This window comes from Agelaius tricolor, unplaced genomic scaffold (assembly GCF_023055355.1).
Source record: "Agelaius tricolor isolate 1412-34295 unplaced genomic scaffold, bAgeTri1.0.p SCAF_3, whole genome shotgun sequence".
Classification (NCBI taxonomy): domain Eukaryota; kingdom Metazoa; phylum Chordata; class Aves; order Passeriformes; family Icteridae; genus Agelaius; species Agelaius tricolor.
Window position 1 is genome coordinate 36,508,527 of NW_027269263.1, and position 26,923 is coordinate 36,535,449.

Consider the following 26,923-nt stretch of genomic DNA (forward strand, 5'->3'; position numbering starts at 1 on the left):
TTTCTAATACATTTTTGTATAGTGCAATGTAATCTCTTGGTTTTTCTTATCCCTTCTAGCTTTGCTCCACTTTTCCTTTCTTTGATGTTGTACAGTAGATTACAGTCTTTCTTTCCATTTTTCCTTAGTGTCTGTTTCCTCTTTCCTTTCCATCCACCTGTTTTTTCCACTTTTGCTCTCTGTGATGCCTTTTCTATGCTACCCCTGCGTTTTCTCTTCTCATCCTTCTCACACTAAATCTTTCCCACTCAATCCTATTTTACCATCCCATCTTCATACCCAGGGGTTCAGTCTCCTGATCAAAGACACAGAGGAAACAGCCTCTGGAACCCCAAGTATTACACTGATTACTTCTACACACTTTCCTCTGGTTTTGAACTAAAGAGCACAACTCTTTCTTTGTCTATCCTTTCAGCCTCTTTCTCTGAAAGCGTATTCCTGTTCACCTCTTTTCTTTTTGTGCATGCTTAGTTCTACTGTCCATGGACTTTTCAGACCAGTCCATAATCACTGTCAGATGTTCTTTCTTAGTTTACTTCTTCTCTGTCAGATTTCTTCCCAGTTTCTGAGAAGAAACACAGATCTGAAGAAGAAACCTAACAAAGAAACTAAGTCTTGAGAACAGCTCTTAGAAAGAAGTTAAGGGAATCAGGGACGGGTCTCACACAAACAGGAGGCTTTAGCAGGAAAGAGAAGCATGCTTTCCTAGCCGGGGGGGAAAGTCTCACTGCTGAACTAGCTAAGGCAGATAGAAATTCACTACCAAAAAGAAAGTGACTATGATCTGAAGAGAACAGAAGCACCAGAAAGGACACAACAGACTTCTTACATTCTCTTTTCCCATAAATCTAAGGAGAAACTGAAGCAGGGAATTACGGTAGACATTCATTATTTTACTTAGGTCTCCATAAGCTATGGCATCTTTATGTTTACAAACTCTTATATGTCCATTTTCTTTCATAAAGCATGTGATGAGAATGTCACACTGCCAGCAGGATTAACCCTCTGGGACATCACAAACCTGAGAAAGAGTAAGAGTAAGGGGGATCCGTGGTTGCAGGAGCCATCTGGCTCCACATCTGTGAAAAGCCCCAGCTGCAGCACCGGGAGAGCCTCAGGCAGAGCTGAGACAGTGCTGTAGATGCCTTCCTCGACTGAGAACCTGTGGGACTGCACCTGTGGCACGCTTCTAGGGGAGCAACTGACAGGTAGCAAAAGGCAAAAAAGCTTTCCAGATACTGTTCTGCATATTTACTCTCAAGCCCCTGACGAAAAAAACCCAACTTTAATTACAAAAATCTTTGCACCATGAATTCCATTGCTGTTAAAAAAATACCAATAGCAGCAAAAGGAAGAAACTGCAAAGCTAGTGAAACAAATAAATCATTGTGTCTTTGCTACTGTAATATACATTAGACTTTAAAAGAATGTATTTTTCTATTTTTTGTAGTTCTTGTAGAAAAAAAATAGTAAAGAAGCAAATTAAACTCTATAGCTGCACCAATTTCTGCTATAATCCATCAATAATGATTTTCCAATGAAAGTCAATTTTCAGACCTGCCTATTTAGCGTGTGCAAAAGTCCTGTCTGGGAAAGAACTGCAAAAAAATCACTGGAAAGGAAGTACTGAAAAGCAACTACACATCCATTGGGGGGTTTCTGCATTAATTTTATGACTCACTACTACAAGTCCATCTATTTCTGTTGTTATACTCATTTTTAATACTTAAAAAGTACTTTAAAGACATACAATTCTGTTACTACTGTGTGAAGGAGGTGATTATAATTGCAACAGGCTAAGATAGCTTGGCAGTACTTCTGTCTGACCTACAAATGCCATTTAAAAACAGACAAAAAACCACTTGGAAGTCTGCCTGAAGGGAAATGGTTTTCTTGTGAAAGACCTTGTCAAACATATTAAAATCAAAGTTTGGGACTTTGGCTGAACAAACAGCTTTTACTGTTCAGCTCTGCTAACTGCATTCTAGTACGAAGGAGACATTCCGTAGTAATAGCAAACTGACAATTTTACATCAGCACCTCATGACTATTCACAAATATCCACTGACCACCACAGACGTCAGTGTTAATAAAGGTGAAAATTACCATCTATCTGCATAATCTCCTGTAAGAACCACTGTAAAAACCACGCTGTAAAGGATCAACCAATCTAATTGTTTGATATATTTGCAAAAATCTGATTAACCACACTAAAGTCATAGAAAACACTTCCACAGATTTTAAATACTTGATTCAAGCCTGAGAGATGAAGGTACAATAGTTCTTTATCAAATATTTTAGTCTGATATTAAATTATTTCCATTCCTTTCAAGAGTACATTAGCTGACTTATTAAATCGACTAGTTACTCATTTCAAATTACTTCCTCAGTTTGTGGTACTAGGAAATGACTCTTTAACAAGTATTCTGGAAAGTGTATCATTGTTCATTCACTTGGTAAGATAAGTTCATGCCTTTTAAAGCAGCGTATCAACTTGCAACTTTTAAAATAAAAGCGAAGCAGCAATTAGTACTATAAGTATGCAAACAAGTAAAAGACAGTATTGTTCAATTTTTATTTTCTACCTAACCTTAACTCTTCTCACTAACCCTGCCAAACATTTACTTTTCATATTTGTTTTGTAAAGTGCTACACTACCATTATTTTCCTGAAAAGATTAGTTGCTGCAAAGCTTCCTTTTCCTAAGCACTTCAAGAAAACCAGTGCATATATCAGTGAACTAAATGGAAAAGTCACAGGGAGCTGAATACCACATCTAGGATATGCCACATTAAATGCAGCCTGAGCTGGCATGCAGGGAGAGTGGGATTGTCATCAAATCATTAAATATTGCTCTTAGTGCATTCAATACATTTAATGCACTTTGTACATAACATTCTGTTTTATTTATTTCATAATTTAACGATTTATTTCACATCATTTTCTATTCAGAAGAACAGCATTTTGGTGACTACAGACCCAGAAATAATCATTGATCCATGCTTTTTGGTTGTGTAAGATTTCAGGAGCAAGATGGACTCCTTTTTTGGTAATAAATATGAAATCAAGTATCTTGGCTATCACTAGGTACAAAACAATGATGCCTTTCTCACAACCAGCAGGTTGAACTTAACCCACAGAAAACTCAGTCTCCAGACCTGAGCACGCTCTCCACACAGCTGGGCACCAACAGACAAAACATGATCCATCAGATGAAACAGAGTCAGAAGCTTGGCCAGCTCTCTTTAAATGATATCCCTGTACACATTTCAGATTCAAAGATCAGCTATTTGAGGATGAAATAAAAATCACAATTCAAATGACAGAAAGAAAAATATCACCATTAAAAAGAGAAAAAGAACCAAGTGATTTAATTGGGGAAGTTAACATTTTCTCCCTACTGATGTCTGTCAGAGCTGTAATGAAAAGTAACTTATGGAAAAAAATGGTTTTAGTATTAGGGGTCACTTCTCCAGAGTCTCTACAAGAAAGGTCACGAAAGTTCTGATTGTGAGGAAAGGGATACCAGGAGGAGAGGAGACAAAGCCAACTGACCTTGACTGTTGTAAATGTTCCCATATTTTTTCAGCTTTGACAAATAATTTATGGTCACATTTTAAGTTTTTTATTTGGGATCTTTTTCCAAATATAAGCTGAATTTTCAGGTTTTTGTTCTTAAAAACATTAAATTGGAATGTTTTAACTGCAATATTATTTTCTATATTATTTACTATTTTCTATTTGTATACAATTAAATAAAATTTGATTTTATGCATAATTTAATATTTTCTATTTCTGTTATATTAATATTTTCTATTGTCAATATTAAAAAGTGTTTGCCTTGGAACTTCTTTGGTTTGAATGTCTGAGTGCTTCTGTACGTATAAAAGTTGCTCAAACACAGGCACTTCAAAAAACCTCTCAAGCAACACACTGGTCAATCTGTTCTTTCTCAGATGGCATCCAATTCACACAAAGGGTATCTCTTTCTGGCTTTTCATTCACTGTTTCATTCTGACCAAATCAGATCTGGCTGACTCTTACCCAACTCCTCACCACAGCCACTCATAACCTCCCGACTTCTTCAAACAAAGGCATTATTCAGGTGTTACAAAAAGACTGAGGGCCCTTAAGTATTTTTGCAAGTTACATAAATATACTATAGGGCACTCTCAGCCATGGCTGTTTTACATATGTAACATTTGAAGAATATTTAACTGAATGAAAAATGAAAACTAAAACACATTCCCATCAATCTCTGAAGGTCCTCCTCCTCAAGCCTAATGGAATAAAATACTCATTGAAGAAAGAAAATCAGATAAGGAGAGACTAAAAAAAAAAAAAAATCAAACCCAGAACATGAGACTCATCTCAATTTTTTTAATGCTTAGACCTCCTAGTGAATGTGTTTGTCTCCAATCCTAGCTCCACAAGCTTCAGGAAATTCAGTCTCTATTTTAGCAGAGATATTCTGGTACTCAAAATCAAATAGAAGCTACTTACTTGGAGGCTGTGAGTTAAGTACTCCCAGCTGTGGGAAGCCCCGATGTGCAGCCAGGGCTGCAGCGCAGGGGGGGGTATGGAAGATTCCAGCCTACTGCCCCCCATTGCTGCCGTTTGCATTAAGATGTTTCACATTGTTGCTGGTGTAATCATTCCAGGTACAGTTACTGTGAAACTGAGACTAAAATAACCACCCACAGCACGAGTGAAATATGGCTCAGTGTGTATAAAGGTGGGTGACTTCACAAGAATTGCATCAGGATTTCAGAGCACTTCTGGATCAGGAATGTGAAGAGTGGGTGTTTGCATTTACCCACCAACAACTGTGGATTTTCTAGGTATCTGATAAATGCATACGGTTTTTTTTATTCACTTTGTTCTTTCTAGCATACAAAAACCTCAGCAGACACCAACTGTTGATGTTTGTACCTTCCAAAGCAGAAGGATTTGCTCTTTTGTCTAAAAGAGCCAGGGAAAGCAGGGTATTTACTAGGGTAAATATTTCTAGGAGCACCATTTCCATACATCAGATTTACTTAACTGAAAAAGAGGCCTACAGCAACCTGCATCAGGCTGGAAGACCTGGCCCAGAAAACAAAAGGGAAAACATGATAGGCAACAGGGGTAAGAAGAATAGAACAAGAACCTTACAACTAATCTTTTAATTTTTTCATGGTATGGTTTATATTCAGACCACAGAGACAGTTCAAGGGATAGCTGATCACCTCTCATCTTGACTCACTACTCATTGAGGAAAGAAATTAATCTCTGCAAATCTATCCTAGTTAGCTGAGTATCACCCAAACAAACTGAAAAGACTCCACATCCCTGAAAAGCTGTCAGTATGTCTGGAACAATCCAGTACATTCACCTTTATACAAACTTAATTTTCAAGCACATAAAGAAATTGTACTGGGGACAAAGCTACCAAAAATGCCTTGCTGTTCAAAAGAGAAAAGGTATCATCTTGACAAAAACCTGTAAGGTTTACACAAGAAATATGATTTTAATGTTATGCACAATACATCCCACTCCCCAGAATGACTGTTCTCATCTCATCTCATCTCATCAAAATGAAGAGCAAACCTACGCTGGTTGTTTCCTCAGGATGGAGAAATCAAGATTTAGCAGCCCCTCCCAGCGACTTCTACTGCTCAGGAAAAGCCCAAAGCATTTGTTGTTCTTACTCCAATACCAGTTGTGAGAAGACTTTCTGTGCTCTTGGGAGCAGCAAACAGAAAATTCCTGTAAGAAACCCAGTGCGCATGACTCCATTAACAGGCCATGGCTGGGCACAGAGGATGTAATTATTAAAACTCCAGGAAGCAGAGAATCCCTGTCCAAACTTTGAAATGCTAGGGGGAAAAACGAGACAAATCCTAGGGGAAGTATTTTAGAGAAACTAAGAAATAGTGCCTGTGGGAAACTATAAGGGAAAGGAAATTTGGAAAGTATTTAGAGTTAGAACAAGTGGCCCACACAGAAATCCCTCCTGTTGTTGTCAGACGAGGGAAACAAGGGTAAGACAAAGATGCCTGAAGAACACAAACACAAATAAAGCAAGACCTACTGAAACTTTATTAATTGACACACCAATAAATACAAATCCTGACTTGAGGCTTGATATGTGAAGAAGCTGAAGAAAAAGCATGGAGAGAGGAAAGCTCCACACAGGATATGCTGCCCATTTAATGCAATCTCCACAAACTTGCTATTCCTTTTCAGGTACATTTTGATAAAAATGCCCAGAGACAGGGTGGGGGGAGAAGATTGCTCCCACAGAAAAGGGTGACAGGCACCCCTCTGAAGTGAGCCGAGGCCATGAATTCTGCAGAGTCCTGAACCAAGGCCAAAGCATGGACACAGACAGGTTTCCATGTCTGTCAGAAGCCAGGAAGAAGAACAAGGACTACAGGGATATGAACATAAAAGCATAGCCCCAGAAACTACTTGGTTGTTATGGACTCACTCCTGCATCTCCTGTCTTGTTTAAACCAACAGCTCCAGTGTATTGGGGAGGAATTAAAAATCTGTCTGCTTGGTGGGAACATAACGGGGACAGTCCTGAACACTGAGAAGCACTCTTTGCTCTTTTAAGTGGGGTTTATGAGGCCCACTAAGCAGCAGAGCTGGAAGAAGAGCTGTAAATACAAAAGTGAAGTTGGATGTAGGAAACAACGTCAAGCATAAAATTACTGCTAGTAGAGTTCCTTCACCATGTCCCTTCATTCCAACTGTGAATGCAATGAAGTTCAACAGAAACGTTCGCTGCTGATAATCTGAGGAAGCTTTTGCAAGAAACTCACCTATACATGGATCACACTCACAACCAAGTCCTTGAGGAATCAACAGTGTCTTTTTCAATAATAGTTATCACTTGGGGGCTTGTGTTTTTTTGCAACAACACACAAGTCAAGAGGTAACTTTGTTCTGAGAAACACAGCAGCTTTAAATTGCAACTTGACTATGCATTTCTAAAGAGATGAAAAAATAATTTCTTGCAGATTCATGTGTTTTTATGGCCTTTAAACAATACTATAGTCTCACAGGAAATCCTAACAATGGTTCAGCTTGAATCACCTCTGTCGGTACTGCACCTCATCTGTTTGGGGATTTTTACCCAACCCTCTTATTCTTTATTAATAGGGTCATTTGTCTGAAAACCTGTTTCTTAAGAGTTTGTCTGTTCATTCTGCACCTGAAGTCATAACCCTTTGCTTGCAATCTCACAATTGGTTGCTGTGGAAATCATTATGATGTCACAAAAAATAAGGATTAGTAAAACTGCAAGTAGGGAATAAACAAATTGAACAGATGAACTGTTAAATAAGTTTTACTGCAAGTATGCACAGAAATAAAAAAAAAAGGGAAACAAAACTTTCCTCCAGACCTGATCTATGACATATGTTCACATAGTGCTGACACAGAGCAGGGACAGAAGAATTTTCCTTCATGACTTTTGGTCCACGGGCAACATTCGGAAAATCTACTGGCTAGGAATACATTTCCTACATTTTGATAAGATACACAATACAGGACCTTAATTTCAAACTACTGTGAACCTTATGCTTCTCTCTCTTTCTAAAAAGCAAACAAAAAACTATTCTGTGGCTAATCTATGGATGGATAATGTTTTTCCCTGGAAAACAATGCATTCAGCCATGTAGTAAAAATACTCCTTGATGGAGCTTCAGACCAAATTAAAACCAGCTCCTTGTGGTGTCCACCTGCTCCAACTTTTATCAGAACAACTGGTGCCCACACATCTCTGCCATGAAACACCCTAACACTCAGACTGGTGAACTCTCTTTGGCAAGTCACATGGGCTCAGTAAGTCACAGGATACAGCCAAGGTGGCCAGCTGCAGGGTCAACATGGCAATATAGACATAAGCTTTCAGATGAAACTTTTCCCTGATAAGGCCTGAGGAAGGACCTTTCCCATCAGATCACTGACCACTGCAACCTGCCTGTCCCAGTCTGGCAGCAGCCATTTGCAGCAGTGGAGTGGCAGATCCCTCAGTCAGCTGTAGCAGGTGAGGTCAGAGCAGAGGAGGGAGGCTATGGCTATGCATGATCAGTATGGGCTGTGCAGGCACAGATCCATGCTGTTTTCCTGTTTTCACAGTACATCCATGGGCTGCCCCCAGTTCTTCCCCTCACAGGCCTCCCATAAGACAGCAGAGCATAGCTCTCTGCCATGTGCCCTGCCTCACCGCTCACAAAACAAGCACAGGGTGCTTGGATAGCATTCTGTCCCCTGGTTCTGCTCTTCTATGTAACACATCAGAAATACAGATGAAATTGCCTTTCACCTTTGTTTAAGACAAAGAGCAGAGGATTCTCAGCACAAGGGTAAAAATCCATTTAATAATGGGGAGAAATCTCTTCCTCTCAGAAGCAAAGAGCATACACAGTACTGGGATGCCGCCTGGCTCTCACCAGGACTTTCCAGAATTAAGGTTCATAGTCCTCCTCCCTTCACTTAGCACTTAGTGAGATGGGCAGCTAAAGCAAAGCTGGAGCAACTCTACTATTAATTCCAGGATTGATCTGCCACAAAAGAAAACCTGTAAGTAGTCAAAGCTCAAATACCTGCCATTTCACTACTGGTGAAGAAAGAAGCATACCTTGGTGGCATTTTCAGTCATTAAAATATTTGAGATACAACAGATTCAAATACGTTGACAGGTATAGCACAAAAGCATCTAAATTTTATTTTGAAGGATGCCTGGTGCTTATCTCATCCAATCTTCTACTCAAAGCTAGGCTGACTTCTAAATCAGAAGTTGGATCAGGTTGGCCTGAGCTTTCTTCAAGGAGGGAGATTCCTCAGCCTCTCTACAGAGTATGTCCCCTGCTTACACCCTTCTCTGGTGGATTTCCTTTCCTCACTACATGGGAATTCCCCTTGCCAAAACTTGTGGCCCTTGACTCTTGTTCTCTTACACCATGGCACAACTGGGGAAATGCCATGGACTCAGGAGACTGTGCAAGCGAGGGAAAACCAAGTTCTGTTTCTGTTGGGAATTTTGCTTGTGCACAAATAACACCCTTAATTCACTTGCATCCTCAAAAGCCTCCACTCCCCATGGCCTGACTGACAGGGAATTCTGATATCTTCTGAATAAGGGTGAGAAACTTACATATAGGTACAACACATAACTTATTCCATTTTTCCATGTGTCTTACAAATAATTATTTGTCAAGGTGTGGAAAGCACAATGTATTGATGTTCTATTTATACTGCAGATCACTAATCTTAAGAGGTTACAAACACTCTGCATATAGAGTTGGTGAGGCAATCCTTTGGTAAAAAAGTAAAAATTGCAGTAATATTTAGCCTTGGAAAAGAGGTGCTAAAATGTTCTTTAAGAGATACTTGCATCTTCTTATTGAAATAGATGTTTCAGCCACACAAATCTGAAAAAAGGAGACACCTTGCATTTGGTAGCTATTCAGTGTTCATGAAAACTTTGCAACCTCCTTAATGGAAGACAGCTTTTTCTTTCATTAAATACATATCTGTAAAAACAACTCAAAAGACATCAAACACCAGAAAAAATACATTGAAATAACATTAAAGATCTAATATAAATCCACAAAAGCCAGGAAATTCAGAGATAAAGAAAGACTTTCAGACAAGGGAAAACTTTCCAATGTATTAAACTGGAGCATAAATTCACTTCCTCTATGCTTGCCATCAAGTCATTCCAGACACAGGGGGTAAGTTCTTCCCTGGGGTAACTCAAGTGCCTTCAGCAGTACTACTCCAAAAATCAGCTTGGCCCCACAGAACTGTCTTATTACTTTCTCTGTTTCTGATAATTGCCATTGGTTCAAGTTTAAACAGCAACTTCCTGTCTTACAGCTCATTTTCCCATCGTTCAGAGACTGTATTTGTGAGATTGCAATACTTTCCATGATTACAGACTATGAGGTCAGCTGTGGGGTTATGACTTCACTGACAGACTGGCTAAAGGAGAGTCACTGTGCAAAGGAGAAAATCCACACTCAAACACAAATATATCTGAGATTAGCAAAGACAACACTGCACCTCAGTGGGCATGGACATTTCCATCTGCACAAATAATATTCTCTACTTTTCACTCAAGCCAGGTATGAAAATGTCCCTTAAAATTTCTGTTTTATTCATAAGTCATTCATGGTGCTGATGTGTTGCCACCCAAATTCAATCTTGATGTCAGCAGCAGTTTAAATCACAAGCTGTGGGTCCAACTCTTTGCACTCTCTGGAAGTGCAAAATCAGACATACAGCTTAAGACAGGATATGAAGGGAATGAAGTGATTTTGAACTGCCTTCAAACCTCCCATGATTCTGCCCTCCTCCTCAAGCTGACATGGCTTTTGTCCCTGGGGTCTGGCTTTTCTGTCTCCAATAAAGCAAGATAACCATAATGAACTAGTTACTGGGAGATCCCTAAGTATCTGGCTGAGCAACTGAATCCAAAAAGAGGAATGTTAACCTCCTAAACTGTATCTAACCCAGGTACTAAGAGAGCTACCCTGAGCCTTGATATACAGAGCATAACTGCTGTAAACAGAAGAGCTTTCAACACTACCTTTGCTTCTGAAAGAAGAAAAATTATTTTTCCTTTCAGCTTCCTAGACTGCAAGAGTCAGAGTGGCTATGACAGGCATGCAAAATAAGAAATGGGTAACTTAGAAACTCACTTATCCTGGACGGAAAACTCTGAGACCAGCACATTGGACACAACTGAGCAGACAGCTGGTGAGATCAAATTCAATCTAAGAATCCAAAAGTGACAATTCCCCACTACTCTAGGTCTTATAGAGACTTGGGCTCTTTCTTCCTTCTTTTTGCCTGTCAGCTACTCTTTTCTGTTTGATTTTCTTAAAGGGTACCTGCAATTTCTCATATTTCTCATATTCTCACAGTTAGTCTTGGATTAGACACTTATTTTGTTAGATATCTTCCAAATAAACCATCACACATTTTTTTTAATTAAATAAACGCTTTTTCCAATTTTTCAACAGCCTGATCAAGTTTGAATTACTCAAAATGAGAACTTTTTCAAAGTTTCTATCCATGACATTTTTGTAGCCCTGAATGTAGAGGAAAGGCAAGCTATGGATTCAAATGTTTACCCGGAGAAGACAAACACAGAATGGGATACAGCTATGTTCACCCATGCTTCTCTACTTTAACAAGGAGTCTGGAATGCTCACAGAAGTGAGAAAAAAGGACAGAATTCCGCCACGTTTTTTTTTTGGTTTTAAGGTCACTAAAAGCTTTTTGGAAAACTAACACAAAAAAAATGGAAAAGCTAAATAAATCACAAGAGTTTGCTTCTGATTTATTACACACTCAAGATAATGGTTTCAGGGACATGAAGAAAGGTGTACAGAGCTTTGCAATGCACAAAACTTGTTCTGGGACATTACTTAATTACTATTCGAAATTTTAACCATGCAAAGAAAAGCACAGTGATTTATAATTATGCAAAAAGATCATGATGACTCTAACCTCTCCTGTAAATAGCCTTTTTTGTGATTTGGCACAATGGAATTAACAACCTCTTCTTTGGAAAGAAGTTGCATCTGGTTTACCTGCAAAGGTTCTGAGACCTACTTCCTGAAATGAGCAGTGAAAGACAAAGTACCTTTCTGCTTGGAGCAAAATTATTATTAAGAATATAATTTTGAAACATTTCTGTGCTCATAGCATAATTTCTCTTTGTTGTTCTCTGCGCAATGGATATGGTCTTTATCTAAAGGATTTGTTCTAGTTTAAACAAAGTACAATGTGCAAAACCTTCTCCCTCAAGATATGCTGCAGATCAAAGGGCAAATTCTTTCCCTTACTCAAAACCATAATAGGTGTTTTTTTGTTATCATAACTAAGAAAGGGTTTCCAATTTATGTGTCACCATTTACAAGCCTTTGGAGGGAGAAATCCTGACTTCAACCAAGTAAGTTGGAGTCTTGCTATTGGATTCACTTCAGTGGAGGCACACTTTACACAGACTCACCTTAGAAGGAATTTGTTTCAGTGACTAACATGCCCTCAGTATGTATCTACCTATGACCACAGCTCAATGAAAGTTATGCATGCAGAAAAAGCAAGATAATTCAGGCATTTTCAAAACCACATCTTCATATATCTTTAAAAAATTCGATGAAGGTTACAGTACAGGTCTGTCCATATTTCACTTTTCAAATAGTACACAGAAATTATTAAAGAAGAAAGAAGTTATCCTTCTAAGAAGTATTACTGCTCATTTGTAATTAAAAAAACAAAAATTAAAATCTTCTCTATGTATCTCTGTACAAGTCCAGTCCACCTGTTACTCATGCAGTGACTGCTCAAAACTTGGCTGACATTAATAATAAATTTGTTGTATTCAGAGATTTAGTCAAATACTGCTTGTTATGTAAGTCACCATAAAGTTTCTGTTAAACATGTACAAATGGTCTTCCTCAAATTACCTGAGTTTCATGCAAACAGAGCTACTTACACAATTTGTAGAGCTTGTAACCAAGCAGCAGACACAGTCATGTACCACATTAGTGGTAGATGGGCGAAGGGAGGGAGAAGGGCTGAAATCCAGGCAAGTGATTTCATTGACTTAACAAACCTAATATTTTATCACACATCTCCTTGCTACATATTCAATCTATTAGACCAGGGGCATCATGTCTCACTGGCAGACCATTTGTCAGTCCACCTACCTCAAAGAGACTTACATGTAAAGCTTGATGAAACAATTGCTTGAATGGTCATTCTTGACTTGAATGGGAAACTGGCAGAAGTACCTTCAAAACTTCATACACCTCTGACACCTCCAAATAGTTTATGAGTTAATGAACATTAATGAATGCAACAGTGCATGCCATGACAGAGGGCACCTTGTCTCCTCTACATATTCAATGCTTTGATCCAAGTACTGTATATGCTTCGTCAATTGTGTGAGATGATATTTTCAAAACCCAAATAAACACTTGAACATGGAAGGAGGGTCCCCATGCAGATTTCTCAGGCATTTAGCATCATTAACAGGAATCAGAGCCGGAGAAGCAACCAGAGCCTGAATGGGTTCTCTGTGAATACTAAGGAAACCCCAACAATATGTTAACACAATGCAATTTTGCTAAGATCATAACAGTGAAGCTCACATATGTGTTCCTATTGCATCTTGTAAAATGCTCCAATTGTTATTAGGATAATTGATAACAGTCAAAATGGATTTGGGTAATATATTAGGTAAAGTCATGAATTCTGCTCCATACAGAAACTACCAGTCTGACTGGTTTTAACCTCTCAGCAGTTATTCAGAACAGATAGGATGTAAAAACCGTAAATTGTGCCAATTCACTCATTATCTTTGATCCTCCAAAATAGAGACTGCCACCATTGGCAAGTGACTTTTAATCAAAGCAATCTCTGCGGACCAAGCGCCATTCCCACTGACACCAACACAGACACACAATCAAATTTAACTTATCAGTACTATTATTTAAATCATTTGAGTAGCACCTAAGCCTGACCCTACAGTTCCACAGTTCAACAGCTGTCAGGACTGACAGAGTAGAATAAAACAAACTGAAAATAGAGAGTTTATTTTAAAGAAGTGAAAAGAAAAAGCAGAATAAAGACATACATTACTCATTACTAGTCTCGTAAAACTGCTATGGAAATAGCACTCATAAAAATATATAACTGAGCTGCCAAAAAACCCCCTGAAACTCTACAATACCCACAATGATAACAGGGAATGCAATTTAAACTGGCAAGAGAAGGAATTAATATCACATGCAAATAGACTGCAGTAAGCTGTTGCCAGCTAAATTCTAGCATCTGTGCTATAAAACACACAAGTAACATCTTATGTATGTGGAGATTTCACTAGAGTGGGGTTTGATCCATCTATTCTCTGCAGCTATCTCTGGAAGTTCCTCAGTTGCCTAGTATTTTCTTACTAACCTTCAAGCCCTCTATGTTTAATTAGGTGAACATGTGCAAAACTGATAATCTAAGGCAGCTAGCCTTACCTCCCCACTAAAACTCCACTCCATTTCAAGTTTCAGCCAACAGCCATCCAAAATCTAGTTCCATCCCTGGAAGCCTTCAGAGCTATGAATTACCAGGACAGAGCATAGCACCGTTCACAGTGCTCAGGTCCAGCCTGGCCATCAGCATCTGTGAGCAATTCACAGGGGGGTCTAGAGACCATTCACAGGGGGTCTACCTATTAGCAAATGTGATGAAGATTTACATCCACACCTCCCATATAATTGTTCCAACCACAAGCTCCTGTGCTCTCCGGGATGAGAAGTGTTCTCCAACCCTTCTCTTGAAGCTGAAATGCCATGCAGAGAAAATGCTACACAATTTCTGAGTGCTAATTAAGGCAGTTTTCAGCACTTAGGATGGGAAAGACTTCTATCCTTGACTCCAACCATTAATCCTGTACTGCCAAGTCCACCACTAAACTATGTCCCTAATGACCACATCTCTATGTTTTTTAAATATCTCTGGAGATAATACATAGACTTCTTAAATATTCTAGGAGCCTGTCCTGGAAGGGAACAGATGATAGAACCTAAAATGCTAGTGACACAGGCTGTAGCTTGGGTGTAATGGATTCTTTGCAATGTTACGCCATGAAAGAAAAAGGATGAAACCCAGAGATGCCTGCATTTGAGAGATAAATCCACATTCCCCTCCCATCAGCACAGGGTGGCTGGTAGCTGCCCTTGAGCAGAAGCAAGACTTCCTTCCTGAAATGAAATCACTGCAACATCAAAACAACCAAGAAGCAGCCTCCTTGTCTCACTGTATTGCAAAGAAGGAAATCATATCCTATGAACAGCCTAGAGTAACAGCAAGGCCAATTAGCATCTTCTGTGCAACCAGAACCATTCTGAACAGAGAGGAACACAGAAATGCAAAACAAACAGTGTTGTCAGCATTATAAGCCTCCACTCCACAATTACATGCATCTAACATATGGCTTTTTCATTCAGACTGTCATCTTCCCAGGCCTCCATGTTTCCCATTTTCCCCCAAGACTGAAAATATCTGGATTCTCTTGGACCTGAAAAGATTTCTTCTTCTTCTAGCAGCAGTGTCACTACTGCATCTTTGATTCATCAAACTACATATTCCAATCTGACTATTCAAGCAATTCAGCTTGTGAAGCCACAATTTTCAAATGTGAGGGTCTTGTCCCTCTACTTTTATTTTGGTTTTCCTTTGCAGTCTGATGAATATCTCACTTAGGGACTTGTAAATGCTATTGTAAACTATGCTCCATTTATATTTTAAATGGGAACTACCACAAAAGAAATTCAAAACAGGAAAGAAAAAAAGAAAATATTTTTCTTCACTAAGTGTTGTGTGCTACAGAATTAGAAGATGATTCCTGGTGAGGATATTTTGCAGCTATTTAATGGAGGAAGCCCACCTTCTTGTTGAAAATCTAGCCTCCTACCTAAAATGTAACACTGAACTGTAATTTGAAGTGAGGCTTAGAGTCAGGATTAAGGAAGAGGAAATAACAATACTTGCACTTAAAAGCATATAATGACTTTCATTCAAACACCTGAAAATAATCTCTAAATATTAATTATCACAGTATCAGTCTCCCCCAAACTCTTCCAGAAGAGGATCAACCCAGCATTCCTTTGGCATCCAAATTGCCTGCTTGGATCTGTACAGAATGCAGACGAAGCTGAAAGTATTACCTGCCTTTAATTATTATTGTAACTCTTCATTGACAGGAGTAAACTCACCCACACAGGGATTGAGTGCCATTTATAAGATGGCCTTTTTTTTGCGGAGAAAAAATTTTACATCTTCCTGTAGGGCTACTGCACTATGGGGGCTTGTAGTACAAAGCAGAATTAAATTAAATTAAATTAAATTGTGTTAAAGGAGAGGCACAACTAGTCAAAAATTTTAAGAAAACCTAGGAGTCTTGACTCTGAATCTTCTCTTCTGGATCACACATTAAAACATGGGTTTTCACTCCTTCTGCAGCCCTATCTTTCAAGAGGACAGGGAATGGAAATAGATGAGGTGACTCATCTGTTTCTAGATGAGGTGACATGGAACGGCCCTGTCCCACAGCTATGACTCAGATTGGCTAATGCTCAAAAGGAGAATAACCATATTCCAAATATTCAAGGAACCAGACACCTCATTTTTGTGACTATGTCTGTCATTTAATCAATCAGTATTGGACTTCTAAGTAATCAAGCAAGGTACAAAGATGAAAAAATATCATCATTATGCATCAAATATCCTTCAGGCTTGTATGTGGGATTGGTTCAAAACCCTTCAGTCCAGAATCTCTTCATTCTATCCTGCATATGGAATCACAGAATCACAGGGTCATTTCAGATGGAAAAGAATTCTAAGATCATCAAGTTCAACCATTAAGCCAGCACTGCCAAGCCCACCACTAGACCATGTCCCTAAGGTCCACATCTACATGTCTTTCAAATATCTGGAGGGATGATACATATACTTTTTAAATACCTTACTCCTACTCCTCACTACCCACCAGCTAGACATATACCAGAGATACTGAAATTGTCACACCTGAATTTATAGAAACATGTAAAAAAGCATCTATTGGTTTAAAATTCAGGATTGAAAAGTGAAATGTTTCCCTTCCTGCCTCATCCAATGTACGCTCAAGCAAGCTTTACTGGAGGAGGATGGCCTTGAGCTGAAGGCACAGGGCAGGCTGCCAGGAAATCCGAGTTCTATTCCTGGCTCTCCTACAGATTTCCTTGGGCAAGGCAATTAACCTTGTGGAGTACACTTTCAATGGAGGTGAGGCCCAGCTTCTCTTTCTGCATTCATAACATTTTCAATGGTGAAAATGGAAATGCAGGAGCAAGAATAAGTGCCTCTACTTTTCTTTACCTGATTTTCTGTCAGGTATTTGGATGCATGGTTGCTGATAACTGAGCTAGTAAAAAACCCTAAGAATTCAAACACTGCAGGCACAAAAATGCCTCCTGATCTTGCCACAAGCAACCTCAGTGCTCAGTTTCCTCGTACATAAAATGGGCAGTGGGGCTTCTAAAGCCAAAGTACACAGCCAAACGGAAAACTGATTTTTAACGTTCTTGAACACCTGTTATCTGAGATCATAAAAAGGGAATTACTAAGAATTTCAGTTTGCCTTTCCCTAGAGATGCTCTAATTTTACCTGGTACATTTTTTTACCTGATAAAATTTCCTCTTTGGACCTCAAATAGAAAAACGATTTTCCCTTAAGTAGTCTGAAATGTCAGATGAAATCAAAATTCTTTTTCATCTGAGATGATATCTTTTAATATACCTTAAAAGAAGTGGAAGTGAATTAGAGAATGAGTGAAATATCAGTTTGCTAATATAAATGCATTTTAGAAAACAAATATTATGGCTAAATTTTCTGTTGTGGTATTTTTCAAATAAATGTTGCCACATCCATTTATACCAACAAAGAACAGGACTCTGAAATTCCAAGGAAGGACATCATTTGCTTAGGCAAATGTCTAAAGAAATGAAGACACATACCTCTCTAAACACTAGGGAGACAGAATGTATTTTTAGTGATTTTTTTGATGCATTTGGTACAAGCATGTAAGATGATTTTATTCCTTTCCTGAAATGTTGAGTTGAAAAGTAAAAAAAGTAAACAACCAAAAATTGGCAAAAGAAAAAAAAAAGAGCATCTGTTAGAGGAGAAAAGTTTAACAATCACTTTTTTTTTCAAAATGTTCATGATTTGAGAGATGATTTCTTTTACAGGTCATCTGAACTGGAAAGTAAGTGTATAGGTATCAAGATTTTAAGGCTTTTCATTCATGTCCTCAATCAACTTCCTAAGTTTAGGAATTAAGGAGAGGTCAATAGTCCTTTTTTCATAATTATAAAAGGCCCTTCAGGCTCTTTAGACCACTGAAACAATGAACACTCTCAGGTGACGTTCTTGCCCACACCAATGTAGAATATGTTCAAGAAAGAAGGTATTTTATATTACCAAGTTATAAAATAGTACCTATGACCTCCAGAAGGAAGCTAAGGTTGTTTGGAAATTAAAGTAACCGCAGCTTATGTAAATTTTCACTATGTGCTTCACATGAAGCAGTAACACCACAGACATAGCAGTCAAAAGTTGTAAAGAATTAAAATAACTGAAATTGTTATTCTTCCAAGAACAAGAAACAGAATTTTTATCTGTGCTATCTTCTGTAATTACAGAAATACTAACCTTTTCATTCATCATCCAATATACAAAATATAAATTTTATCTCAGCCATTTCTTGCTCCAAATGGACCTAGTAGTACTTAATTTAAACAAACACACGTTCTCTTAACAGCAGAATCTCTAGCCTAGCTTAGGGATACACTAGTAAGCACCACATCAGAGAGGGGAAAGTCTCAAGTGAATGTTGAGAATGTTCAAGTGAATGTCTGTATGGGCATTGAAGCCACAACCTTGGTGTTACTAAAATCATGCTCTGACCAAATGAGGTAATAGGGGCAAGAAATAGCCTCAAAACATTGACAGGTCCTCTGAGGCAATGGGATTTTGTTGGTATGTATTTCTTCAAAATTAAGAACCTCATTTTCAAAATCTTAATGAGCACTAGAAATTCTTACCCTGACACAGGAACTGCTGGCATAGAAAAATCTCACCAATTCCATGTTCAAGGTTTTGTATCTCAGCTATGTCAGAATTGAACTGGAAATAATCTGAAGAAAAATTTACTATAAAAAAGCATTTTTGTAATTTTTTTTAAATGTGGTTTGGCACTGCTTAAATTGGCATTCTGTATAAAATGAAACTCTGCCCTTATTAAAAAAGTACTATCAATCATATAATCATCAAATGGTTTGGGTTGGAAGGGACCTGGAAGATCACCTAGTTCCAACACCCTGCCATGAGCTAAGACACCTTTCACTAGACCAGGTTGCTCAAAGCCTCATCTACCTTGGCCTTGAGCACTCCCAGGGGTGGGACATTCACAATTTCTCTGAACAATTGTTCCAGTGTCTCACCACCCTCACAGTAAGCAATTTCTTCTTAATATCTAACCTAAACCACTCTCTTCCAGTTTAAAGCCATTTCCCCTTGCCCTGTCACTACAGGTCCTTGTAAGAAGTCCATCTCCATTTTTCTTGTGGCTCTCTCTGCTTACTGGGAGGCTGCTCTATGGTCTGTCTGAAGCCTTCCCCAGGCTGAACAGCCCCTTCTCTCTCAGCTTGTCTAGATGACCATGACTAGGATCAGATTAAAAATCTGCTTAAGGAAATTATTTTTCTTATAATCTCTTATCTCCTACCAAACTGAAATATGCTCTCTATACTGACAAAATTGTTGGAAGTTTTCTGAACAAGTCACAGTTCTTACTTAGGCTTCAGTGATGAGACGCGCAGATGCTTCACATGCATCCCACATGTCCCTGCTCAGAAGGTCACCAACCATCTTCTGCTGTTACAATCACGTAAATTCTAGAATTGCATCTATCCATCTTTTAAAACAGCTACATGGCATGGAATCAGCCATCTCTTCTCCTCACCAAAGTCCTGCTCAAGGCTGTAAAAAGCTCTGGACTGTTCCCCTGGAACAATTCTACCATTCCATACAGAGAGTCTATAGTTCAAGTCAATTTGGAAATGCAAAAAAAATTCTACCTAAAGACTCAAGAGAAACAATGGAAATTAAAAACAAATACCCTTTTCTGCATCAACTTCCAAAGTGGATTTCAGATTCCTCCATTAAACTGATGCCTGAGAGCACTAGAAGACTATGGAATTTCCAGGGCCTTCCAATGCAGCTCTTTGGAACAAACAGCAAAACAATTGATTACTTAGTCCTCTGCTCTACTCATAAAACTTTAGTCCCTTCCTTTCAGTCAAATTATAGGCATACACAAACGAAATGAGTAAAATAAAAAACCTTTGATCTTTACAATGGACTACATGAAGCCATGAGCAAAACAGTCTCTGAGTCCATGAGCAGCAGCACCAGGCTTCAATGGCAAACACGTGGCCCCGATGAAGTTAATGACAAACCTTTCACTGACTCCTGTGAATGTGAATTTGACTTTATGCCTGTGCTACATAAAATAATTCTGCTAATAAAAACCAGGTTGCTTCATAGGCTTTTTTTTAAGCATCAAAAGCTATGTCTACAATATGGACCACAGGATGGTACGAGGACCTAAGGTCCAAACCACACACCTTTCAAGAGGTTTTTGTTTCACTCTAGCCTAGTCCTGTGGCTTGAATGTCTAACAGACTGCACTTCTACAGCACATCTTCCAATTTGGTTCCATTTGAAAGGAGTCCAACCAATGATCTCTGGGACTGCTACACAATGCATACAGTAAGTGGGGAAAATTAGGAGCTGCATTTCTGAAGCATACTCCTGATTTGACCTAACACACTAATGCAGATGCATCCAAGGAGCTTAGAATATGTCTGTGAAATAAAACCTCTGAAATTAAGGAGTACTGAGGCCCCCATGAAGAGGATTAATAGGTAATAGACTCACAGCCTTCAATGTGTTCACACAGGTGCAGCAACCTACAGTGAAGGTGAGTTTTACAGCAGCAAGCACTGTGTTTTTAATTTCAACTATGCTCATTTCCCACTTGCTTGACCTTGTTATCTTCAGGACTTTTATTCAATTAGCCCTCCACATTTAGAAAGCTTTTCTATGTAGCTGAATATTTTATTTTCAGAAGATTTTGTTTAATTTTTTCTATCTATTCTATAGGGTCTTCTTTCCCTTGACAGCTTTGTAAAGTACACATTATTACATTAAAAAGATCATCTGATGTCTCATATGTTTGTGATAAACTGGGCTTTTTGCCCTCTTCACTTGGGCTCTCCCTCCCCCTCTCAGTTTTATACTAGTCAAAAAAGATTTACTTCTCTTCTAAAAAATAATATATAAATAAATACACTGCGAATCACAAACATTAAATACTTAATTTGAACCAGCAGAAAGACCAGCTACCGGAATTCTACAGTGGTCTGTTAGCTTGTATGTCTCTGCATGTGTATATTGAAGGAAACAGCAGAAATAATATTTTACAATTTGATGAACAACATATGACACAGAACCTCTAGACTCCCAAAAAAAGGGTTATAAACTTATGAAAATGTAGAATTCTGCCCTCTCCAACAAAAAAACTCTACACGCTCCTTACTTGCACAGATACTAAACCATCATCAGTAAGGCCTGACATATAAATAAATTGCATTAAGGAAATTTATAATCATTAAGGATTAAACTGAAATATGTGTGATAAAACAGGACATTTTCTGACTACATGTTGGAGGTCTAAACAAAAAGGATGATGCCGTACCATCTGCTTTCAGGCAGACTCCTCCCCTGAGTCCAACTAACTACAAGCTAGAAGGAGCCCATGAACTCAATTTAAACTGGAGAGAAAAAAGAGAAGGGGGACAAACTCTTCAGTCCATGAGAATCAAACATGCCATTATCTCAATGCAAGCTGCAGATTTGGAGAATTATCTCTAAAAATTACAAGAAGCAATCGTATCATCAGAATAACGAAGTAAAAAAAACATTCAACAGGTACAACAGCAAAGTAATACTGAGTTGCAAAATATGCATTAATTTTTTTTTAAAAGAGTGAAAGTCTTGAAAGTATTGGTCTCATAATTAAGTAATGCATACAACCCATTTCAGTAATTCCCATTTCTGAAAATCAGATTCTTGACTTGACAAATAGCCCATTCCATACTGAATGCTCCACTGATACTGCCTATTCTTTCTTCCCCCCACACAGAAGGGAAACATTCTACAAGCTGTCAAAATGCTGTATTAGCCCTTTTCACTGAAAACTCACCTTAGTTTCTGACAATGAATACTTGGAAGAGAAAACCTTTTTAGTATGATGCCTTTTCCCTTTTCCCCAAACTCTTCAACCACCCCTATTCATCTGTCACACATTCCTAACTCAGAGGGGATGGCTTGACTATTATAAATTAATTACTCTCATAAACCAACTATTTTTGCTGTTTCCCAGGGATTGCACCCAAGGTGAGGATCAAGCAAGCAACTCTCAGCATCCAGATATGCAAGGTTCAAGCCAGACGAGAGGAAGCAGACAGAAACTGACCCACGTTTTACTGCATCTGGCATTCGCCTTCCCCAAGCTGCTTATTAGAAGATCACCAGCATAGATACGTTCCAAAAGCCACTTTTTCAACACCAGTAAGCTTCCTCATGTACCTGAAAAGTGCCTGACTTTAAAACTACAGGTATAAACCACTCATCTAGTATGCAGTGGTCTGTTTTCTCCAAAGAAATATCCTGTGGAACATTCACTGGAAAATGCAAGAGAACTAGTTCTTAAAGAGACTGCTAAAGCCAGCTTTCCTGTGTTTAGTGGCTAATACTCTGGGGAACCTTAGCTGTAGTTTTCAGTACCTTCTTGTGCTGTTTGAGCTTTTGCAAGCATATTGTACAACTCTTTTAACAGCTATGCAAAAGAACTGAACAAAATGGAGGGGGAAATGATGGGACTGACAAGAGGAAAGAGAATACAGAATGAAATAAGGGTTTGAAATTGAGATGGTGGGGGTGGGTTTGAAACAGAAGTTTAAAGAAAAATGTTGAGCAGGGAAAGGGAACTAGAAAAAGGAAATCAGAAATGTTAACTTGTGATGAAGCACACAGGCACACCTTTTTATCATCTAATATTCAATCCCATTTTCCAAGTGACACTCCATGTGAAAGCCCATACACAAGTGAAAAACATGCAGATGAGAGGTGCACCAGGCTGATTAGCTGTAAACATCAGTGAGGGTACAAAATTTCAAGTACCTAAGAATGAAATACTTCCATTGCCAAAGAATAAAAACACACTTCTGATAGACACTTCTAAAGACTAAATGGGGTCATGTGGAAACTTTTAATGAAATATATTACCAGTCACTACAAATATATGAGGCATGAAAATGACTGTGAGTGGAAAAACTAAGTTCTACACACAAGTATCCTGCCGTTCATCTGTGCTCTTTCTCACTGGATTTAAGGAAAATATGCATGTTTCCAGGCAATGTAGAACAAAAGCATTTTGGTTTTTAAACTTTATCTCCTGTACCCTACATCTGAGTCTTATCACCCCTCTGATGTCCCATAGTGCCCCTTTATAACCTTTGTTACTCAATTACTGAACAAGTTATCTCATTGTTACTCTCTTTTAAGGAAGAGTTGAGCCTCTTTTCATGCTGATAAGATAGGCATAAATATTCACTCGAAGCAAACATTCAATTGTAAAGTGTCTTGAGCAAACTACCAGAGTCTAAAGGTAGGAAGCGGTGATCAACTTCTTTGCTCTCTTAACCCTTTAGTCAATCCACCAGAACAAAGAGACACAGAAGATAGATGCTTTTCTTACAAATGAAATTACTGTTCTCTAAAGGAACGGACTTTATAACATGCTTTATAACACAGCAAATAAATCTGGAAGTGAAATACCTACCCATTTTCTGGGCCGGCCTCTAGGTCGCTTTTCACCAGTGGCTTCTGCTTTCTGTAAAAGAAACACAACATATTTTATACCTCAGCATTACTTAACAGCCTCAGTAACTAGGAACTCCTTTCCTGTAACATTAGCTACAATCATACCTCTTGGGTGGCACCAGGCCCCCCAGCTAAGCTGTGTGTTTTCTGGCAGAATGTGTGACTATGCTCCTTTTTCTGACTTTTCCTAGGCAGCGCCTCACCTGCACCCAAGGGTGTCCCCAGCCCTGATCCACACTGTGTCAGGGCCATGGAGGAGTGTGCCCACACAGCCCCAGCTGCTCAGGGCCCTCTGCAGAACCAGGCTGTGGCAGGCAGGGCCATGGAGGAGTGTGCCCACACAGCCCCAGCTGCTCAGGGCCCTCTGCAGAGCAGGGGCTGAGTCAGGGCCATGGAAGAGTGTGCCCACACAGCCCCAGCTGCTCAGGGCCCTCTGCAGAGCCAGGCTGTGTCAGGGCCATGGAGGAGTGTGCCCACACAGCCCCAGCTGCTCAGGGCCCTCTGCAGAGCCAGGCTGTGTCAGGGCCATGGAGGAGTGTGCCCACACAGCCCCAGCTGCTCAGGGCCCTCTGCAGAACCAGGCTGTGTCAGGGCCATGGAGGAGTGTGCCCACACAGCCCCAGCTGCTCAGGGCCCTCTGCAGAGCCAGGCTGTGTCAGGGCCATGGAGGAGTGTGCCCACACAGCCCCAGCTGCTCAGGGCCCTCTGCAGAGCCAGGCTGTGTCAGGGCCATGGAGTGTGCCCACACAGCCCCAGCTGCTCAGGGCCCTCTGCAGAGCCAGGCTGTGTCAGGGCCATGGAGGAGTGTGCCCACACAGCCCCAGCTGCTCAGGGCCCTCTGCAGAACCAGGCTGTGTCAGGGCCATGGAGGAGTGTGCCCACACAGCCTCAGCTGCATCCAAGGGTGTCCCCAGCCCTGATCCACACTGTGTCAGGGCCATGGAGTGTGCCCACACAGCCTCAGCTGCTCAGGGCCCTCTGCAGAGCCACATGGTGTCAGGGCCATGGAGGAGTGTGCCCACACAGCCCCAGCTGCCCACAGCCCTCTGCAGAGCCAGGCTGTGTCAGGGCCATGGAGGAGTGTGCCCACACAACCCCAGCTGCTCAGGGCCCTCTGCAAAGCCAGGCTGTGTCAGGCAGGGCCATGGAGAAGTGTGCCCACACAACCCCAGCTGCTCAGGGCCCTCTGCAGAGCAGGGGTGCCCTGGCCAGCCACCCAACATGCAGGCTGATGGTGGGGACACAGGGCAATTGGGAAACCTGGGAACCTCCAAGAATATCAAATCTAGTCTTTCATATGCCATCAAAAAGTACTTGAAGATACTAAATTAAAAATGCAGCCTGTTTCAAGTTTGATCAAAGCAGTTTAGAGCAGCTACAATTCATTTTTTAGTCTCATTATGTTCATGCATGAAAGTAATTAGGACAAAATACCACCATGAACAACATGTCTATGTTCTTATTGGGAAACAATTTCTCTACTTTTCACACAAAGTTTTCCAGGTAAAAGCACACCTTTAGGCTATAAAACACTATAAAACACGGCCCAAAACACACCTTCCCTGTCCAGGTTTAAGGGAACAAAGTGGAAGAGGCCCTAGATGTGACCGCTGTATTTATGTAAGCCCAGCAGTTGCCCCTGGAGCTCAGCTTAAAGGAAATATGGGTCCTTTTATAAGCTCTTCCACTAATTCCACTGCATGACATTGTGAATACTACCACTAATAACAGTACTTATGTAGTACACTAAAAAATTTACAGAGTTTAAAACGAAAATTCCAGGTTATTCTCTCTAGCTAGGCTATGTTCATCCATACGCTTCACCAGGTAAATTATCCTGTTCCACTCAAGATTTTGTCACCACCTGTAGTCAGGGCAGGACTTGCCAGATACAAGGTCCCCAAGAAAGAAGACTTTTAGTACACATGAACTGCGTTCCTTTGGTTTTTTTCCCCCCCAGTTTACTGTATGTATATTTGATTTGCCCTTAGAAATTAACTGTGCCATTAAATAAATCACTTGCTGGTCAATCTCTGTAACATATACTGTAACCCAATGCTGTGCAAATCGGATCTCTCTAAAAGAGAACTTGAGCTGAGGAACTAGTGGAGGAATCTCTACAAAAAAACCTGCCCTGTGAGTTAAATGCAATTACTTTGAAATAAATACCTCACAATAAGAAAGCTGTGAAAAATAAAATTCACACTCCTGAAGGGCAAAATTATCACTCAGACTTGTTAAAAGAGTAAACTTGAGCTTTAATAGTTTATACCAGTGTTACATGTAAGGTGAAACCCTCTTAAGAGAATACTTGTTAAAGTGCATTTACTATATCCTGTAGCTGTCTATTTCAGAGTATTGTTTCCTTTAAGCGGTCAATTTCTTTATACCTTGTAACCTGAAGGATGCAAAAAACCAGATATGGTTTAATGTTGATAACCCACAGTTCCCTGCTTCTACATTTACTGCATGAAACACAGGGCATAAATCTTAAAAAGAAATATCAGTTATAATTGGTCTTAACAAATCAACACTTGACATGTTATCAGAGCACTAAGGCTATTTATTTTCTTGCGTGTATTACTGCATCTGAAGGAAAGATCCTTTTCCAGAACTCTATTAAAAAAATAAGTAACTTTCTGAATACAAAACTACTTCGATCTAATAATTAAAGTCCATACAAACCTGACACAAATTTTAGCTTCAAATTATAATGAACATGAGAGATTTCTTTGAATAACTAATCTTTGCTTCCTGCCATAAACTGTCACACAGGGTGGCCGCTTCTCATGCAGCTCAGCAGTGCTGAGCTCTACCACCACCAAAGGTCCATGTCAGAAGTGGCCAGTGTTCCTGCTGTCTAGTTTGGGTAATGGTTTGTCAAGTGCTTGGGGACTGTGCAGATTGAAAGGCACTATATTCCTACAGTATATGACTTCTACCTCATGTTAGAAGAAAAACATTTCCATAGCTCTTATCAAAACCAAATCTTTCCCAGAGGTGAGCTGAGCAAACAGCCAGGCATGCCAAAGGTGATGTTTTGGTACAGAGAGATTCTGTAAGTAAATAGCAAGGTTTTCACAGATTAAACTGCAGAAAATGAATGACAAGAACCTCCAAAGTGGAAGTTTTAATCTCCTTTTCAAGAGAAGAGAAAGACAAAACACTAAGAGAACAAATGAAAGGAGCAGTAACAGCACAGTGGTAATGATAAATACGTGAAGTTCAGAAAAATATTCCACCTCCTTCCCTCTTTTTTCAGCCTGCATTTTGCTAAAATACTGTATTTTAGCTAAGTGCTGTATTTTCTCCAATAGCATTAGACTTTCTTTTAACTGAAGCCTTGAAGAAATGTTTTACTATGTATAA

General features: G+C 39.5%; 1 protein-coding gene across 1 annotated transcript in view; it reads right to left on the reverse strand.

Annotated features, from left to right (window-relative positions):
• HMGA2 (high mobility group AT-hook 2) overlaps window positions 1–26,923 on the reverse strand; it is a 112,080-nt gene that overhangs the window by 75,559 nt on the left and 9,598 nt on the right. Inside the window, exon 3 of the mRNA XM_071423492.1 lies at window positions 23,514–23,564. Coding sequence (XP_071279593.1) covers window positions 23,514–23,564 — 51 coding nt within the window. The remainder of the gene's footprint in view (window positions 1–23,513; window positions 23,565–26,923) is intronic.